This window comes from Homalodisca vitripennis, chromosome 2 (genome assembly GCF_021130785.1).
Source record: "Homalodisca vitripennis isolate AUS2020 chromosome 2, UT_GWSS_2.1, whole genome shotgun sequence".
Classification (NCBI taxonomy): domain Eukaryota; kingdom Metazoa; phylum Arthropoda; class Insecta; order Hemiptera; family Cicadellidae; genus Homalodisca; species Homalodisca vitripennis.
In genome coordinates, this window is record NC_060208.1 from 35,865,544 (window position 1) to 35,883,027 (window position 17,484).

Sequence of the window (17,484 nt, forward strand, 5' to 3'; positions counted from 1 at the left end):
TATTTAGTACTACTGTACTTGAATACAACTCTATCATATTAATTAAAATTGTATATTTATCAATATTTGCTTTCACTTATTTCGTAGTTGGGGTAACCAGCTTTTTAATCAATGTGCATTAACTCCAAGTACGGTTATCTTGAAATAGACCCACTATAAATTATTAATAAAAATTTGATTTGTATGCATGGTTATGGTATCTCCACCATACTATATTTCTTATTTTTTATTCTCTGCGAGGGGGATCAGAGAACCGATTTTCAGAAATTTCAATTTACCCAAGTTCTTTTTATTTTAAATAAATTACAAATATTAGCAACCTACAAGGTTGATAAAATATTATTGACCTTACAGAATTATTATGTAAGATAAAGTAATAACATTATTTGTTTTCTTATTATAAAGTACAACAATAACATACTAGATACAAATAAACAATGATAGCTTAAAATCGCCACCTATATAAATTGAATCAACCAGACTTTGAACGAACTTATTGACCGCTCCCACACGCCCCCCTCCCCCAAACAGATGTTTTGGTGCCAAGTTGCGCCAGTGCAATGCAGTGCCAAAATTGACTTACTGAACTGATTTCAAAACAGTCGAGTCGGAGGAGCTCCTTAGCTCTCAACGCTAGTAATACGCGCTTTATCGAACGAACAGCAATTTCGTAATCTTGTTACTGCCATAAACAAATGATTAATTATTCATTAGCCTTGATACAGTGCTCAAAGGTGATCAAGTGAACATTGTTGTACAACAGCTGATCGTAATATATTAGTGTTAGAATTCATAGTGAACGCCTTTTTAAAAATAGTAGTTTTCTGAATTACAATAACTAGACTGCATAATGTCTCCCTCAAGATTAGTTGCTTTACCTCTAATTAAAGACATGGCTAGCAATGGGTCGAGAATTGCTATTCAAAGGTGTAGTTGGTTCGGAGTGCCGAAGTCGAACCATAAGCGATCATTTTCCGGCAATCCACGAAGAACGACGTCGTCTGTTTTGTCAGCGACAACTACAAACACAACATTTGAATCAAAAAGAATGTCAGCTCAAGCAGCACCCTGTGTAAAATGTGTGACTTACGAAAATATGAATCCTGCAATAAAGGTAATGGAGTATGCTGTCAGAGGCCCCCTGGTTATAAGAGCATCTGAAATAGAAAAAGAATTAGAAAAGGTAAGTTTTCTATTTAAGGTTATGTTTTCTCAATGTCATTTCAATCACCTCAAAGTCAAATTCCAAAGTGCAGTCTTCCTCTTTGATTTTGACAAATTGATTTAATTCATTGGAAGAAATGACTAATTATTTAATTTGTAACTTATACCTAAACAAAATTTTCCAGTTGTGTCATAGTTGTGTAATTTCTTGCTTAATCCGGATATTTTTAAACACTGAGGATGGATTAGATAATATTAGTCCTTGATCTTACCTCATATTTATATATTTTTCTAGATTAAATTGTGTTTGGAACTAAAGCTAAACAAAATGTATCCTTGCCAAAGTTTAAAGAGGAAAAAAAACCAACACTTTAATAATTCATTTAAACTGAGTGAATTACTTACTAGCATTTGTATTTTGAGTTGCATGGTTTATTTCTATCTTTTATTCTGACATGAGTAATAAGCCTACTCATCTTACCATTATAATATAGGCTAGTTTTAATACAGGTAGGCTACTTGTACCATAGGAATTGTAGTCTTGATCAATTTAAATTAAGTACATTATCTCTATTAGTAATTCAAATCAATCATTCCAACTACTATATTATGGGTTTTTGGAATTTTATCCAATAAATAAGGAGTGTCTAAAATGTACGGAAATTTAATGGAATAGTAAGGGTGATAAAATAATAATTAACTTACAGGCTATGAACAATATTATTATCACATAAACACATTTTATGCGTATGATGTTAATGTATTGGCGGTGCTAAGTTAATTATTGAACCAACAAATGCTTCATAAGGGAAAACAGCCAGAAAGCCATTAGAATATTTGGATTATAATATGAAACAATCAAATTGTCACTTGTATCAGATTTAGTTTAAAAATGTAAAAGTAGGCTGTTTTACCTAAATATAAAAAACAAATTATAAGCAAATATGTATTTACATTTATTTAATAGATTTACTACTTAATTTGTAGTTGCAACCTTAGATATTATAGTGAAGGTGTACACATTAAAATTTGTATAGTCACTCTAATAGCTTTTCATTAACTGTTTTTAGCTCGGTTTTCAAGTGTTCAGTGACACAGTAGTGTTTTTCTTATACCTATGATCAGGCAGTGAAGAGTGTGTTAAAACATATCTTAATATCTCTATTTACATTTAAAGCGAAGTACGTGTTTTCTATTTTTCTCAACTGTTCATTTTGACTTTAGAAAATATGATTCATGACATGTATGTATGTAGTACTAAAGGCTCGGTTAAAGCTTAGTTGTACATCACTTTTAGTTAACCCTAACGTAGTAAGCTATAATCCTCCCAATACATTACTCCATAGACAATACTATGCTTCTACATAGATCTTTTACCTGTTACTCGGCTTGATAATTAGTATGTTTTCAATGGAGGATTAAAGTAAGTATTACTGCATGCCCACATCTCACTAGCTGAATGTAATACCAACCCCCATGAGTTATAATACATCATTACTAACTCGTAGGCCTTCGTGTCATATAGACAGTGCTATTTCATTGAATGTATAGTTATTTAATATTTTTATATAATTTTTATTACTGTAGTCAAGAGGGCTCTGACCATTGCAACTAGTAACGTGGGCTGGGAATATTCCCAGTGGGAGGGAAGTTATAAAATGGGAATATTTCTTTTGCCTGGAAAGATTCCCAAAAATTTAAAATTTATGAACGTTTTAAAATTTTGAAAGTTTTTAACATTAACAGTTAAAGGACCTTAAAACTAGGTTAACTAAGTAAATTCATATATTTTAATCCAAGAATAAACTGTATTCCTGTATAAACAATATCCTGAGAATTTATTCAAAATTACCATTCATAATAATCATTCCATTAATTTAATTTCCTGTATAAACAATATCCTGGGAAAAATATTAAAAAAACTACCTATTTTTATAAATACAATGCTGCTTTACGCTTTTTCAGCTTTTCAAAATGTATAATTATTAGGTTAATAATTGTCAATATTACCATACTATTTAGTACATTCATGTTTTAATAAACAATGCAGGAATTAAAGCCTAATAAAATATTTAATTAATTCTTTGATCTCTAAAACGTTAAAAACAAACAAAAAATTAGTTTATTTCTAACAAGGAGGTTAAGTTCAGATCCAAAAACATAAACCTATATCCAAATATTTTATTTATAATTTAAAACAGACAGTAGAAATGTTGAAATAAAAAAGTATTAAGATAAAAATTTAAAAAAAATGCTAAGTTCATCATAAACCGATGGTTTATCTCTTAAGGGTAATTTAATGTCAATGAACTTTAATGGGTAATTTTTTTCTTACAATACAAAAGTGAGAATTTTTCTGATGTTTTTATTTGATCAATAATAATATATTTTAAACATATAAGATTGTGTGTGCTTTATTTTATCGCAAAATTACCATATTGACCTATTAATTTGAGCCATTTTGATTTTAAAATTATCAATTCTCAGGGATTTTATTTAATTATAATTTTATTTAAAAATATGTTTCAGTTTTGAGTTTGATTTAACCATAATTACTGCTTTTACCTATTAATCTACAGTTATTTTTAGCTATCTTGTTAATTGATCATAGATTCCCGGAAATTTATGAATTTTGGAAATATTGTTGGCAATATTCCCTGGGATTATTTCCTCGATATAAATTCCCGGGAATTTTACATCACTAATTCCATCTTAAAGGAATTGCTCTTTACTAGTTTGCTTTGTTTATTATTGCCATGTAATATTTTTTTTTTTAGGCCTACATGATTCATAATAAGTTTAATGTTTCATTTTACATTAAAATAAGAAGAGTCTATCAATTACCAACTTGTTAAATAAGAAGCTAAAGTTTAAAACACCATTTGTATTAAGGCATAAGCATAATTAAAAATATAAATAGCCTTTATAGAGCATATTGTAAAATTACAGATGTGAACTGGCTAGAATATCTTAGTTTATTATTGCAAATCTAGGGTACAAATAATATTATTTCATGTAAGGAAGATTTAAAATAATTATTTTCATAACTTGGGTACTCTATTAGTTTGTTAGTTTATTTTTATTATATATTATTACTATCTAATATAATTTTAATTCACTATGTTTGGTCTTGTAAAAAAAAACATAGAGTACTTTTAAAAAGTTTGTATCATTAAAATTTACCAGTATCTTAGAGGGCTTTTGATAACCAAATCAACACATTTTAATATTAAATAATTTTTGTAATGGTCATATTATAGGAATTTGAGGTAAGCCCTTAGTGTGATATATTTTTTCAAGTTTTTATAACATAACATTCTATTTATTAAATGTTCTGCGACATCATGTTTGTTTAGAAATTGTTTTTTAATCCAGTAAATAGTTTTTAAGGCCTTGGGAATAGTGTCCAAGTTGTATCGTAGTTGCAATAATCCAAATATAGTTTTGGCGTGCAGTTGTTCAAGCAGGTGAATGTCTGCCAAATCGATGGCCCAGTTTTAACTATCTCTCGTGACATACCTGACCTATGCTATCATGGACCATCAGTGATTACACTCAAAACCATTTAATTTAATCAGTTAGATCTGATGTAATTAGTTGCTGACGTACTTTTGTTATTGTTGACACGTCTGTCTTTTAATCTGCATTAAAATCTCTAATAAAATATATTAATTAAAATCGTGCCTAATCTGGCAGGGAGAGTCAGTCAAACTTCTACTAAAAAACTGTACCATTAGTCTACAGCTATCTAATGTCTCTCTTATAACACACTGACAAAAACATAATAAACCTTAACAGTAGTACAGAGAGGTGTGCCTTAAGGATCAGTGTTGGATCCTGTATTATTCCTGCTGCTAACAAATGACCTACCAAACCAACTTATAGATATCTTCTATACTGTCATGTTTGCAGATGACACTGTTATATCAGTAGCAGAAAAATCAAATATGCAGATTGAAATAAAAACCAATATTGCTTTTATTATAACTAAGCAATACTACTACTCAAATGACGTTGTGCTGATTGAGGGGAAAACTCAGCAGATGGCTTACAGAAACTAGAAAAAAGAAATTGATACTGGACTACCTGATATGAAGAGATAGAAAACACACCAAGTACCTTAGAGTTATGATAGATGAGAACTTTACATTGCAACCTCATATGGACCAGCTGTGTAAAAAGCTCAGGCAGGTAGAATTTACATCACCCGACGAACTAAACAAACAAGTAAGAATACAACAGCAAAAATTGTGTATTTTGCACTCTTTGAATCCCACCTGAGATTTGTGTTGGCAATAATAGCCAGCTCAAACCTAGAAAGAGTTCTTATCCAACAGAAAAGAGCAAGTAGGTGCCTTGCTGGACTAAACTAGTAACAGTTGTTAAGAACCTTTTAAAAAACAAAATACTAATTGTAGTGTCACTATAACATAAGAGAAGTCATCCTGCATGTAGTCAGGACTAATCAAGACAGGCACAGTGATTTACACTAGATTAACACCCAAAACGTAACCAGTTTTGTGCTGCTGCCAACTCATCATTTAAATTTTTATGAAAAAAAGTCCAGCTACAAAGGAGCTTTGTTTTATAACAATATGCTCGACCACCTCAAGAAAGAAAATGGACAGCGCTTAAGAAGAAAATTGATAAGATGGCTGGAAGACAGACCTGAGAAAGAATTCTTAGAGAGAACCCTTGACTAAAGAAAACATGAAGAATAATTTACAAACACTAACTATCACACTTTTCCTGTAAGATAAACATGTATTTTGACTTTTGTTCTGTTCTACATGAATACGTTCAATAAAGAATCTGATTCTGGATAACTTTACCTCTTAAGATGCAAACATAGTTAATGCTACAGATTGTATAAACATAATCAATCATCAGTCTCACATATATTTGTGCTGCAGAAAAGAGCTTTGCGAATCATGTCTGTAGCCAGGCACGATGGATACTGTTCAGCACTATTTTTAAAGCATATACATTTTTGACATTTGTGAAGGGGAATAGACACAGAATTAGGGATTACTCAAAAGTACACAGCCATGAAACTAGAAATAATTTCAAATTAATTACAATTTTGGTTCATACTTAAGTTTTTATGATAGCAGTATTAGATTTTTTTAACGTTTTGCCTACAGAAATAAAAGAACTCCCTCTTCATTCATTTAAAAGATACATACAAATAAACTAACGGAAAACTGGTTATACTCCTTAGGAGACTTTTTTACATTAAGTTGTGGGATAGATATATTTGTGTGACAAAAATAATAATGGGTATAAAATTTATTATGTCTGTTAAAATATAATATTATCAAACTTAGTGTTCGACGTACTGATAATGTAAAGAATTAATATTTTAGGAGGTACAGAGGAGAATGTCATAACTCAAGCACATGGCTAATAAACATAATGTAATGGCCTCTTACTGATAATTTAATAAAAAGCAAGGCGCGTCAGTGACGAGTACAGATACGGAAGTGTTATTGGGATCAAAGTGTAACTGCTTGACCCTGGTCTGTTGCCTAATGCTCTGTGAACTCTGATACAATATCACTAAAAGTGACAAACGCTATTAGTTTCCACAAAGCGTTGTATAGAAACATTTTTATATAGTCACTCATATGTAAAGAAAATGTGCCAACAAAATATTTAAATGTTTTATAATATTACCAATTTATATATAGGCTGCCAATTATGAAGTAACAGTTTCAAATTAAATATTTAAAACCATATTAATCTATTGCTGTTAGACAATCTGCTCACTTACTGTTAGGCTTTTTACCAGACAAATGTCAACAAACTATCTGGTGAATATCAAAAATTTTGAGTTTTAAGTACAAATTCACATCAGTGTTATTTATGATCATGTACATGTAACATTTGCTGTCTCTTTCTATAAAGAAAATTAGTATTAAAAACAGTATTTAAATAAATTACATTAGAACTTGCAAATAAGAAATACAGTTTTTTTCTCTTCTTGTTTGGACATTTATTTGTTTGGATTGGTACAGAATATTGAAGATCTCATTCAATCTTTCAACGAAATACACTAGTTGACACACAATATATATTTTATAAATAAAAAAAAATCAGAAATATTTTAAAATAAATTATAAAAATATCTTTATTGGAGTAAGACAAATTCTTTCATTCATAACTAGAAATATGGAAGTTACATGCATAAAACTTATCTTTTGTTCACAAAAATAATTCAATCTTGGAAATTTAAAATGAAAAAAGGTCTTGTGATATTGTCAAACATTAACAGAACAAAACATTAATAATGTATTAATAGTTTAATTTAAAATGTTTATAAGAGTCAGAATTGTATGCTAAAAACTGTTTTTCACAGTTTGATAATTTAATTGTGGGTATTTTAAAATAAAAATGTTCCTGTATTATTGTTAAACTTTAACAGAACAAAAGGCTAAACATGAATAGATTATTTAAAAAATTATACTTTATTTACAAAAATGAGAATGTCAAATATTTAACAGGAATGATGTGTTACTTGGTCTACTGAAGTAACTCAAGTCGCTCATATAATTTTATTCAAAATGCATTTTCTATGTATAAAGTCTAATTGAAAATGCAATGCTGACTTTAAATAACTGCCAATGTGACTTTGTATGTAGTTTATAATAGTTTTTTTTAGTTTAAAATTCTGAATCTTGTACATAAGTTGGTAATTTTAAAATAAAGTATTCTGTTCAGTTTGACAGTAATACAGGTACATTTTTACTCTAATTATTTATTATTAATTTGTTAAATAAAAAAATGATCCATTAATAATAATTACAAACTTAAATTTACAGTTCATTGTCATTTATTAAAATTGTTGTTTGTGTTATCTTCTCTGCTGGTTATTGGAGTTAAGGGCAAAATGCTGAAGACAAAATAACAAAAATAACACTCATTAATATTGTAATATATTAGAAATGAGGAAAACATAGTTGTTCACAACTAGTGAACAATGTTGCAGCAAATTGAGTTGTACTTGTATTAACTATTTGTTTTTTTAACACTGTTGCAAAGAGAATGAAATGAGAACTGCAGCAAAACTGTAGCAAACAAGAATGTGGTTAGTACTGTAGCAAAGTTTGCAACTCAAATGTAGCTATCAATGTGTAAGAAGATCTGTTGCAAAAACAGTGTAACATGGTTGAGTGTAATGACCGTAGTAACATTCTGTACAGAGGACTGTAGCAAGGAGATTGAATGAAAACGGAAAGTGTACAATGGACTGTAGCAATCTAAGAGATAAATGGCAGCAAAGTAGAGAGTTTAGCATAAACAAATTAAGAATTTAGCGAGGATGTGTTTGTAAAAAGACGGCAGCAAAACAGAGTAAAAGACCTTACCAAAAAATAATTTAGTGAAGACTGGAGCAACTGTGACAAAGTGGTGGAGCAAGAACCATAGCAAAATAAAAACAGTTTTGGTTTATGAACAACTCAGTAATAATCTTAAACATTATAAAATTCTCTTACATTTGTTATGCCTCAATTATTACCATTTTTAGATTAAAATCTGCATTTCTCTATAAATTAGATGTTCTTCCTTTGTTCATCAAGTTCATGTAAGGGAAGTCAATGTTATATTTTGGAACCAATAATCAAATATACTATAGTATATAAACATAATTATTTGAGTATTCTAATCGTGTATTATATGTTTAACTAAGCAAGTTAGTCTATAAACAGTACAATAGAAAAATAATGGTTTTTACATTTAGTTGATTAACATTTGTACCTAAACCGTTAAAATCATCTTCTACCTTCTCTAAAATGTATTTAAAGTTAGAAAATAAAAAAGTAAATTTTTGTAAGCCTACTAAAGTTTATATCAAAGCAAAGATTGTTAAATCATCATCAGCTTTATCAAGGTTATAATGTTTTTTCTGGAAATTGTAGAGTCTACAAATTTCTAACTTAGGTTCAAGAAATGTGTTTTCAGTTACTGGATCTGATTCTGATTCTTCATTGTGTCTGTATTGTGGCCAGGGAACTAGAATAAACTGGGGATTAAAATGTGTTTAATGTTGTCTTAAGAGAACAATTTATAGCTGATTTTACTATCATAAATCAGTTTCTGGTTTTTTAACAGGATCTTCTTAATAAAATCAATAGATTAAAAGGAATGTAATGTAATTCACATTGATTTTCAATTATTATTATGTTTGACTTGAAAAATGAATGATATATAACTTATAAGCATGTGCAAGATAATAGATCACAAGTGTAGGATAACAACATGCAAGGAAATTACATTATATTTTGATTAGATAAGTATGCTTTTCGTCGATATGTCACTATTGTGTTTCTAAAAACATATTGTGACAGTTTGTATGTTTGAAAGTACTTGTACATTTTGTTAATGTTTTACAATTGTTTATTATACATTGAATAATATAAATATGTTCACTGGTATAAGTTGATGTGTTACTAATTATGTATTGTTTTATTAGTTATCTGTTAAAAAATCAAATGTTGTTGTTAAATAAAATTTAAAATTTATTTAATGTTTGTTAGAATGAAATCAAGTTCAAAACTAGTAGAAGACCCAATTGATAATAGATCATTAATGTTTTATTTGACAGAATTAAAATTTGACTAAACATTGTGAGACTCTGTAGGACCTACTTGAAATAAAAAGTTTATTGTTTTTTAGTATATTACATGCAAATTTTTATACTAGAATTATAAATTATTAATTTTTTGAAGGTTTTAAAATATTATCACACCATAATGTCCTTTGATTTTATATATAACAAATTAAGTAAATTTATAATTTTACAGACAAGACTCCTTTTTAATGCATTTAGTTCTGGTGGTGCCCTTAGACACTGTGTGCCTGACATGTATCAACGTTAAAACCATTTTTAGACATGCTGCGTATTCTGCCATTTTATGATACTACCTATTATTTCTTTATCACTAATAGTTTCATCTGGTTATACTTTTGTTTTCACCAGTTTATTTGCAGTTATGAATTTTATGAACTGAAAAATGAATTTCAGTTGTTAGTATAATATAATATCACAATATATTTTTAAGCAGCACTGAACATGTTAATCTAATCTTAAATGATTAAGTCGTAAGGAACAAGTCTCCCTCAACTAAGAAGAACTCAACATAGACTTTATTAGTTTTTTAATAATTATAACTTTTTAAATTTTTTTGAAACTGATAAGAACAAATAGATTTAGATGCAAAATTCAGTAGGGGATGATTTTTAATGCATTAAGTTTTTATTATCTGTCAGTTTAATCAAATTGAGTATAGTAAGTAAAACATTGTTAAAATTCTAAAACAATTTTATGTTTATTTATTGAAAGTATGTGTCTTGATTGTTTTAATACAACTAAATATTGGTTTTGAAATTCAGTATTAGTTAATACAAAAAAAGTGTATCAGTCATAAATTAATTGTGATTTATTTCGGGAAATCAGATAAAAAAGGGAGATTTTTGAGTTAGATTTGTCCAATATACACAGGAGTACAATGGAAAGTTCCACTCTCTTGTACAGTAAAGACTGTTAGACTCTAATTAGTAAAGTTAAAGCACGTAAATTAGGTTTTAAGTGGTTTGGACTCTCTTGAACTGTAGTCTTCTTAGTTCATCTGAAGAGTTGTTAGACTTGACCCTCGTGTCCATAGTAGAGGCTTGTCTGTGTTTACTCTGTTGTTATCGTCTCAGGTTTGAGACAATGAACAAGACTCTTGACTCTTGGATGGTAACCTTGGCTTCTTGTATTTCCGATTACACAAATTTAAACTTTCATAACGTATCAAAGCAGTAAGGAAATAGTTCAAGAATAATTAGAGATGCTAATTATTCTCTAATTACAAGTATACATAATTAATTTTCATCCTTATTTTGGAAAGGAGTGCAATATTAAATCATTGTTTATTGTTTTTGTCAGAGGAGGAATTTTATATGCTGCGCACTGATTTATACCGCTATTAAAAAGACATGACGGTTCCTAGTGTTTGGTTCACTATAATCAGACTACATAGATAATTAGGAGTCTTCAGGAGACAGTACAATATTGTTATTTAGGGCTTTAAATATATAATTAAAAGTTTTAAACATTTAAAAAGTTGCAAAAATCTAGTCTACTACACTTATGGAAATTCATTACATATTTTTACGTCCTCAGGGAAAAGATTAGCATTTTTAAATTTGGTAAATGCCTATAACATTGCACAAGACATGTTTCAACATTATTTGTACAATATCCTAATTAAAATGAAGAGTATGTGCAAATTAAGCTTTACTTTGTATATAAAACACACGCATGTGCACACATGGGCATGTGTGCATATGTTGTACATTTTCTTGCACAAACAACAGAAGGCTAACTGAACTCAAACTAAACAGCATTCTTGTAATAATAGACAACATTATGAATATGTTCAGTCCCACTGGGTAGTATTATCTGTCAAGTTGCCTCTGATATCAAGAAGGGTTCAACAAAATAAAACAAATAAATTACATTAAAATATTTCAACTTAGTCCTAACTAATTAGAAACACCTGTTATTCTGTATAAGAATATTGTAAACATTTTTTTTCTTCAGTTAAATCTATCCCAAATAGAAGACATAATAGAGAGTAAATTAAAATTTTAAAGAAAACTGTATTTACAAAGGTAACTAATTTGATTGAAAAACTACCCAGCATCATTCTAATTTGAATCCATGATCACAAACTTTATTAGGTCTAGTGCAAGTATTTGATTTTTAATTGTATAACGTATCCAACGCTTTTGTATTGTAAGTCAGTGGAATACACTTTGGCTTTGATATTGAATAAATAGTTTTTCCTAGTGATTAATTACTTAAAAAAACACTATAACCGGTTTGTAGAAGCATGATTCTATTTGGATATTGAATTGTATAATTGACTCCTTTACCACAAAAAGCCATGTTAAATATCCTAAAATTCTGGTTTTTTAATATACCTTATTTTTAAATATTCCTGACAGTTTTATTATATCTAAAATAAGCAGCTCTTGTTTTGTAATAGACATTTTGTTGGTGGGAACTAATTTATTTAGAAAAGAATTATTTATATTTATTCAAAATATATTTGTACTAAGTAATTACCATTTAAAATTAATATAAATGTTGAGATATTTGGAGGGAATATAATTGTGAATTGGGAATGAATATAATAAAGTGAAGTGATGAATGTTTATTTCAGAGATGAGACTCAAGGTGTCTGTATTACTTAATTTTGAAACAACAAATATTCAAAATACAATATATTCATGTTTAATGTTATGTTCGTGTTTTAATTTGATTGTAAAATAAAAACAGATATTTTAAATAATATAAAAATAAAAATGTTTAATAAATTAATCTTTTTAAGTACCAATAAATAAATACTATATAATTCATTATTTTTTAAATTAAATTTAACCACAATATCTTTGGTAGAAGTTATTTTATAGAAACTACAGTTGCTCGTGGTCTGTGTGGTGGCAATGGACTGGATCACTTAGAAAGAGATTAAATCTGTTGTTATTGGACTGTGAGTGTGGGAGGCTGACTGTCAGGTAGCGTGCTAATTGTAGATATTGTTACAGCTGTCCGTGAAGGTCTTGTCAAGGTCGTTCACCACCAATCTATATAATCAGTTACAGTACTGGTAGTTCAATCTCTTATTTGTGGATAGTTGAATTGATCAGAAATGATTTTTTTAGCTTGACAGACAACAAACAGATAAATTGTAACAGTGTAACAGTTTTACTTGCTGCACAATATTAAAAATATGAGATTATTATTAGGAAAAGGTTTTTAGTAAGGATCTAATAGTGTCTTCTTAAATTGTGTCGTCTGTCTGTCTCCATGTATGAGATAACCCTTCTGTAGAAAGGTCTTGAAACAAGGTACACAAGTTCCTTTTGGTCTAAGGAAGAACTCTATTGATTTTTGGGGTCAAAATTAAAGATAAATATAAAATTTTAACAATTTTGTATTAGTCTTATTTGTTTCTGTACTCACGCTTGTTGCTTGTTTGTGTCCATTTCCTAATAGAAGAAAATGAAAGTGATCAGAAAAACTCAGACACTCAAACAAAGTTTTTATGTACACGAAATATAAATGTTTCTACAAAACAGCCCTTTGCAAAAAAAATCAATTGGACAATATCTTCCAGTAGTCATTTCGGACAGAAAATGGTTGGACAATACCCAAATTATTTGATGATATTTGTAAATGATTCCAGTGATCAAATTACAATGTTTTAGATTTTGAAATATTCATGAGGAAGTGTTCTTTGACAAATTTTAGTAGACTATTATTATATTCTATTGTTTTTCTTCAGCCTGACAGGAAAAACATTGATATCTCTGAATTTATTTTGTGATAAAATTGTACCTGTCTGTATTCCAAGTCGTCTGCATCAACTAGTCCACATCTTATCTATTCACCGCTATACACTCAATAATATGTCAACTTCATTGTACTCATTGTAGTAGAATGAGTTTGATAGTTCATTACTTGTCAAGATAATGTTCTAGAACATTATTTTGTTCTGTATTTGGGTAAATAAATCACAGTGGTATAAGTTTTTTTTTTTTCAAAATAACTAAAACTTGTTACTTATTATCTTACGATCTATATTCTAAAAATACTGAACATTATTAAAAAATTTAAAATTTGCTTTCAATCATTATATAATAATTGAAGAACAGCTATTCTACATTTTACTTGGAAAAGGTGCCTGGCCAGTAATTCCCTTACCTTTTTTAAATTTTAGTGGATTTTGATAGGTCATTACTGTGGACATACAATCTCATTAATTGTATAGTTTAAGTTGCATATGTTTAGTTATGTTGTAGTACTTTAATATGTCTCTTCCAGATTTACCATTTGTTGTAATATGTTGATCATCCTTTCACTATCTAGTAATCCTACTTATTTATAAATGCTTTTTTTTAATTTAAAAAATAGTAAGATGCATGTTTGTACACAAGCGTTGTTGAACTAAACATGTTTAAACCTTAGCATGCGAATAACTGATCATATAGCAGGATAGTGCCATTAGATTACATTGTTACCAATATTTGAAAGATTAAACTTTCTAGTATTCTAATACAGTAATAAGACAAAGTAGAAACTGTTATCTGTTTTAAAAGTACTCAATCAATCTTTGACAGATTTTGGCAAGTTTGGTATCATTGGTTTTGTGATTAAATTGTACATATGTTATTATTTATTGTGTATTAGCAACAAAATTTAGTTTCTGTAACATTTGGTATTAAAATATGAAAACAGTGGTCATTTTAAACTGTAAATAGGTATAAATTTATTTTATTTTTAAATATTCTACTTAAATACAATCACAATTTATATGTAGAAGTACTTTAGTTACAATCACCAAATTTCAGTACTTTAGTTAAAATAGTTTTTATAAATAAAATAATTGTTATAATACACATGCAAACAGGTAAAAAAAAAAAAATGTTTTCAGACCTGTTGCATTCGATTTTATCTTACTTGATGATCGGAACAATTTTCTGGAATGCTGGTTACCCATTTTGGGGATACCCTGTATATGGAGTCAAGAATCAAAACTATTTAAGATTTTTAAAGAATTTGGACAGAAAAAAGATAGAAGTAGGTCTGAACACCAACCTAAGTAGACAAGATCAATTGTACCCCATGTTACCTCCTCCACTTTATCCAATTCCCAAATAACATCCTTGTGCAGCACTTGAAGCTCTGCTGGGCATCATGTTCCATTCAATACAGTCTGGATGTTTAAAATTAAATCAGTGATGTTTCTTTTAACTATACTTTTGATTCCAGACAGTAGTAGAAAGATATTATAGTATGAGAGCACTGAACTTACCAAGAAGTTTGTGGTATGACATGGCCACATTCTGTACCAATGATTATATATGTCAGTGAAAGACAATCTAATCAATTATGTTTAATAAAGAGCCAATCTTAATGACTGGTTATTCTGATACTCACCACTATATCATTGTATAAATTACTTAGCACAGACACTTAACTCACTGTGCGAATGAAATACAAGTTGCCTCCTCTTTTGTACATTGTATCTTGATAGATATCAAGCCTACACTGTTTCTGCAGGTCCCTCTATGTGAAATCTAGAACTTCGTTATATGTGCCCTACTGGCTTCTCAACTAACACAAGAAATCCATTGCTTCAGAAGTTTCCGGTTTTATTGCTTTTTACTGAAACATATATTTTCAACATCTGCTTATTTTCCATGCTTGAACAGATTGTGTCAGTCCTGGTGGTATTACAGTTGCATTTTTATCACGTCACTGTTTTTGCTACATTTCCGACACAGGGTCCCACTGGATTTTTTTGTTCTCGAATAAAATGAATAAAAATATCAAATCATTAATTTGACAATTGTTTTCTTCTTACTATTACTCTACTTAAACATGCTATTGATCTATGAAATTGATTCAACACAATTTGTATAATAATACACCATTGAACATTTCAATACATGCTACTGACACCAACAATGTCCTAAAAGCCTATTTTAAGTTGTAGCAGGTGGTGGTGTGTTACAGCTGTAGACTATTTTTTACAGTCAGCTCTCATTGTTGTTATGTCTGGATTGGTTCCAGAACCAATATCACTAATAGTACTGATCTTCCGCACCAAGGTCATCTAAATTAGTGATCCATTTGGTGATAATAGTTTTATCACTTTTTTATTTTATAACACGTTTAGTCACAATTCATCTATACAGACAAATAAACATTAAAAGTTGTTAATGTACATAAAAATACATTTTTATTTATAAATAGACAGTAAAGGTAATAAAAGAGTAATAATAACAACAACAGTAAATAAATAGTAACTAATTGTAATAAAATTGTATAAACACCATTATGACAAATCAATACTGTATATATTATAAAAACAAAATATTATTGACAAAAAAAATGCTAACGCTACCACAATCAGTTACACCTAACAACGTTAATGAGCAGTTGAACAAATAAAAATAAATCAACCCAAATCAAACAAATACTTTAAAATCTTAAAATTAAAGGGGCTGTTGTGGTAGAGCCCTTTTGCACGCAACGCACACCTTTTAAGAATTCCCGATAGATTTATTGTTCTCCAGCATCCTTTTGAATACTCCTTGGCCATGTCTACGCCACTGGACCAACATCCTTTTATTGGTGGATGATATAAGTCATCAATATCATTAGTCGATAACAAGATATGTCTGGAAGTAGCTAGTGTAGGTGGGAAAATTCCAATAATTTTATAAGGCTTTGTAGGGATCATGCATGTAAAGATTATGTACCGTACGTGAGATTAAAAAGTCTACAAAATTGATAATTCAAGGTAGAAGATAATTAATATCTGTGGTTAGTGGATAATCAGAAGATTAGGTTACCCTGGAGACTTCTAGGAAGTGTAAGATGAGATGGTACGTGTTTATCTGTAGTCTGTGAGTCATGCAATACTGAATTGGTTACAAGTCCATATTAAGTTTCTCAGGAAAGATGAGCTTTGAAGTGGTGGTATTTCCCAAAGTGACATCATAAAATAGCATTTTACAATTTATTGTCTTTGAAGGATTATGCTGTCTTAAAGTAAATTATGCTATTAATACATTTAAGTTGTTTCTGTATAATTTAAAACATCTCAGTACATTTTCTTCCAGGGTGCGAAAAAGCCTTTCAATGAAGTCATCAAAGCAAACATCGGAGACTGCCATGCAATGGGGCAGGTCCCCATCACCTTTATTAGACAGGTGAGTTTCATAATTATATGAGAAGAAATGCATGGCTTCTCTTTCTCAAGCAGTAACTTTAATATGGGGTTTCCTTACTCAATCTCATTCCTCAACTTTGAAAAATCATCAAATTTTTTCCAATTGTATATTGTCTAAATTTTTCACTTGATCTCTTTTTCTTTAAGACTAGGGCCCAACTTCCGAGTTAATGAACATGTTGTCTAATAAATTATTCAATTAGCAAATTAGTCGTAATGTAGTAGCCAAATGTTTTATCTTACATTCAAGATGTGTAATCTTAATCTTCATTCAGGTGCTGGCCCTGGTCTCGTTGCCCGAACTCTTCAATGATTCCAGATTCCCAGAAGATGTGAAGAAACGAGCCAGAGACATTCTAGCCGGCTGTAGAGGTGGAAGTGTAGGTAAGTGTACAATGTGTGTTGTGGATATAAAATAAAGGTTTAATTGTATATAATAATTATTATTATTGTATAATAATAAGTCATGAGCTTTATAAATGTGACCTCTCCTCCCAAATGACCTCTGTGAATTCCAGTACCCATT

At 29.3% G+C, this 17,484-nt stretch overlaps 1 protein-coding gene across 1 annotated transcript in view; it reads left to right on the forward strand.

Moving 5' to 3' along the window:
• Positions 1–520: 520 nt before the first annotated feature.
• The window catches only part of LOC124355584 (alanine aminotransferase 2-like), a 28,162-nt gene continuing 11,198 nt past the window's right edge, over positions 521–17,484 (forward strand). The window contains 3 exon segments of the mRNA XM_046806746.1: positions 521–1,183; positions 16,849–16,938; positions 17,234–17,342. Coding sequence (XP_046662702.1) covers positions 851–1,183; positions 16,849–16,938; positions 17,234–17,342 — 532 coding nt within the window. The 5' untranslated portion in view covers positions 521–850.